The sequence below is a fragment of the Echinops telfairi genome, unplaced genomic scaffold (genome assembly GCF_000313985.2).
Source record: "Echinops telfairi isolate 266 unplaced genomic scaffold, ASM31398v2 ScPeMD7_7458;HRSCAF=8496, whole genome shotgun sequence".
NCBI lineage: Eukaryota > Metazoa > Chordata > Mammalia > Afrosoricida > Tenrecidae > Echinops > Echinops telfairi.
Genome location: NW_022111358.1, coordinates 3410673 through 3412157, shown reverse-complemented (window position 1 = coordinate 3412157; position 1485 = coordinate 3410673). Strand labels below are relative to the sequence as shown.

Sequence of the window (1485 nt, the reverse complement as noted above, 5' to 3'; positions counted from 1 at the left end):
ATACTTTTGTTTGTTAAAGTCACCCCTGGTAGGATGATTGTGATAGTGGTACCAGGTAACTAAGACCAGTCTTTAAATGTTTATTTTAGGAAATGACAGTGAAGGCAGGTGAGAGTTGATTTTTAGGGCTGCCTGGGCAATTTAAAAAGTTGACCTTTCTAGGGTCATCTATCTCCTCTACTTCCTGGGACCTGGTTTTCTTTGTGCTGTGCTTGTTTGTTTTTGTTGTTGTTGTTTGATTGTTTGGTTTTTTGGTCTTGTGCTGATTTTTGAAGCCAGGCTGTCTCTGCATCTCTGATGTAGCAAAGCCCACACTAAATGGTAGAAGGCGACCCATTTATTTGTACCAAATCTCAAGTAATAGAACCTTCAGGGACAACCAAAAAATAAACCCCCAAACCCAGCTCAACAGAAATCTTACTTTTCATTCTCAACAACAGCTTTCTCCATAAAAATATTCCATAACCATATCAAATTAGTCATAACACATACTGTTAAGTGAATATCGAAACACTTCTCATCACCTCTAACAATCTGACAGGAGTGGCTTCCATAATAGCAATAAATACAGACAGAACAACATAAATCCAGGAGGTCCTGGGGCGAAACTCTTCCTGTAGTCGAGGGCAGCTCAGCTCTCTCATCTGAAAGGGACCAAGAGGTGGTGACAGTGCAAATCATAGCAATAAAACCATTTCAAACCAAACTTCCCACTCTCTGGAAGTATGCCTTGCATCGTTTGTTACCCATTGTCTACTGGGCATAGGCTGCAGCCAACAGACACAAGAAAGCCCCAAAGAGACGGCAGTGTGACGCTGGAGGCTGAGACCACTGCTCTGGTTGGGGAGGAGGACGGACATGCGCAGTGTCTTCCACCAGAGCAAGTCCTTGTGGTCGCTGACATGGTGTGCCAGTGGAATGCAGTTGCATAAGCATCCTCCCACCTAGACCAAAGGTGTTTCCGTTCTAGGCAACGTTCCAACACAGCCTCTCCTTTCTTCTGAAGGCATGGCAGGTTCTCCACCTCCCTCCATTCTCTTCAGATGCCCGTCACCCTCCGGCACCACCCAGCTCAGGAGGAGTTTGCCCGGGCTGGGCTTTATGAGGTGTCCCTACTCTCCATCTGCAGATGGAAAATCCCTGACCCCAGCTCAGAGTACTTACAGAGCAGTTCCACTCCGAGGGGCTGGATCCTTCCTGCAGAGCTAAAAGCAAACACAAAGGGGCAACACGTTGACCGGCTGGTCCCAAGTCGACGGGTAAACACTCTGACTGCATCCAGGTGGCTCATTAGACAGGTGCTGTGGAAATGCAGGCACCTCGCCGCTGACCCAAATGTCTCAGTTGGCTGGCTACGTGAATGACTCCCTTGAACTCAGAGAACATGTGTGAGGTAGTTAGTTCATTGTGCCAACCTGGCCAATTAACACTGGTGGGGTTAATTGAAGGGCAGAGGGATAAATGGCTCGGTGAGCCTCGCCTTTC

At 47.5% G+C, this 1485-nt stretch overlaps 1 protein-coding gene across 1 annotated transcript in view; it reads right to left on the bottom strand.

The window, feature by feature from the left end:
- Nucleotides 1–322: 322 nt before the first annotated feature.
- The window catches only part of TMIGD1 (transmembrane and immunoglobulin domain containing 1), a 21646-nt gene continuing 20483 nt past the window's right edge, over nt 323–1485 (bottom strand). Inside the window, exons 5-6 of the mRNA XM_004706893.2 lie at nt 1165–1205; nt 323–644 (exon numbers count right to left, since the gene is read on the bottom strand). Coding sequence (XP_004706950.1) covers nt 641–644; nt 1165–1205 — 45 coding nt within the window. The 3' untranslated portion in view covers nt 323–640. The remainder of the gene's footprint in view (nt 645–1164; nt 1206–1485) is intronic.